The sequence below is a fragment of the Simochromis diagramma genome, unplaced genomic scaffold (genome assembly GCF_900408965.1).
Source record: "Simochromis diagramma unplaced genomic scaffold, fSimDia1.1 OVJJ01000442.1, whole genome shotgun sequence".
NCBI classification, from domain to species: domain Eukaryota; kingdom Metazoa; phylum Chordata; class Actinopteri; order Cichliformes; family Cichlidae; genus Simochromis; species Simochromis diagramma.
In genome coordinates this window covers 1-2,044 of record NW_024387267.1, presented here as the reverse complement: position 1 = coordinate 2,044, position 2,044 = coordinate 1, and the positions used below count along the sequence as shown (strand labels likewise).

General features: G+C 44.8%; 1 protein-coding gene across 1 annotated transcript; it reads right to left on the bottom strand.

Annotated features, from left to right (window-relative positions):
• LOC120715435 (trace amine-associated receptor 13c-like) lies at positions 1–1,148 on the bottom strand. The gene has a single exon (XM_040002442.1). The coding sequence runs from the start codon at positions 1,006–1,008 to the stop codon at positions 13–15; it is 996 nt and encodes a 331-aa protein (XP_039858376.1). The 5' UTR covers positions 1,009–1,148; the 3' UTR covers positions 1–12.
• Positions 1,149–2,044: the final 896 nt, after the last annotated feature.

Sequence of the window (2,044 nt, the reverse complement as noted above, 5' to 3'; positions counted from 1 at the left end):
TTTTACTGCTGCCTACAGGATCTTGACCTCTCTGGAGTGAGGCTGCAGTATTCTGAGGGTGACAATGAGTCTGATAGCTCTTCTAAACCAGGGGTAGAACAGAGCATAAATCACAGGGTTCACACAAGAATTTATCAGCATTATCCACGAGAATAGAGCGTAATAAGGTAAGCTCATAGAGGTGTCGTCACCTGCAAAGGAAGGATAATAATAAGGGCAGAAGCACATTACAAACACAGCTATCACAATCCCGAGTGTCCTGGCTGCCTTCATCTCAGATTTTTTAGCAGCTGGAGCTGCTCTCACAGCTGCCTGCGACCGAATGATACGTACCTGAGAAACAGCAACCACAAACACCCTCATGTACAGAACAAACATTACAGCACATGGGCCGAGAAATGAGAAAAAGAGATCTATTGTGCCCAAAGCGCGGCTGATGAACACCACACACTCCCCGTGACAGGAGCTGAACCTGTCTGGCCACCCTATGTGCTCCATGAGAATGCAGCCATTGTAGAGAAGAGAGCAGGCCCAGCAGACACAGACTGAAAGCTTCACTCTGTTCACTGTGATCTTTGAGGAATAGAGCAGAGGGTCACAGATGGCTATATAGCGATCTACAGATATGAGCACCATGCTGCCCAGAGAGACAGAGATAAGGCAGTAAGACAAATAAGGACTGAGAGCACACATCAGCCTCCCCAGCAGCCAACACGTCTCAATGTAGTACAGCCCCTCGATGGGCATCACCAGCAGCCCCACCAGCAGTTCAGACACAGCCAGGGAAAGGAGCAGGGTGTTGGTCGAGGTGTTAAGCTGTCTGAAGTGGGAGATGGAGATGACGACAAGCAGGTTGAGCACCACAGTGAGCAGGGAGATGGAGGCCAGCAGGGTGTAGAGAACAACCGTCTGGGAGGTGGGTCGCAGCAGCCGCCTGCAGGAGGAGTTGAGGTTAGGGAAGCAGAGGGGAGGAACTCCAGAGCTATCCATCGGAGAGGAGCGGTGCATGCATGTGCACGCAGTCAAAGGGAAGAGGTTGAACTATTTGCCAGGTTGTCCCTTTATCCTCTTCTAACACCACCCTGTAATTTTTACAGGGACCCAACAAGAGTGATGTAACTCCCCTGACTGAGCATCATCATCTTCAATCTCATCTTCATCCCCTCTGTTTTCTCTGTTGTCGTTACAGTTACAGTACACTTTCAAATAAACTGTACTTTACAAACACTTTAAAAGTTAAATTGTTTATGAGCTGTAGGTTAACAAGCCATTATAAGTACTCCAGGCAAAAATGCTCTAAAAGTTTAACAGGGACTTTCATCATTGTCTTAGAAGTTGCAGCTTTAAACACTAATGGGTCATTAAAGCCCTTTAGTGTTTCACTTAACTGTCTGAAAAGACAGTTATGAACAGGATATAAGAAGCACTTCAAAGTACACTTGTTATCCTGGTTAGCCAGCTCTCAAAAGCAAATATTGACACCATTGCTTCTGAACCACTATTACTACATCTTTTTGAGCAGATTGAACTAATGAGTGTTAATTGGTGACTTCAACAGAATTTTATTACATTTTGGGGAGCCTAATCTAACCAGACCAGTGGCTAGCTTCTCATTTACTGCAAAGATGGCAGAGTGGGCGCAGGCTATTCTCCCAGCTATATGTCAGATGGTGTTTTTAGTAATGTGAAGTTACTACTCACTGAAGAACAGTGTGAGACTGCACGCTTAGATCCTATATTATTCCAACAATCATTCACTGACTGAAAACAATTTCCATCTGAGACCTCCTCCTACACAATCAAGAGCGCAGCAGCCAAAACTGGCACACAGTTACATCTTAGGCCTCTGTTGGTTCTTATCTATATCACATATTGCCAAGCAACCACCTACTGGCCAAAATGATCCATTTGTAGCACTCATGCATTTATAACACCTTATAAAACACTTTTCTGCATTTGTGTCTATATACACAAATGCAGTCATACTACACCTCATAATGTAGTATGATGTCATCATTTACTACCTAACGCAAACAGAACTCAA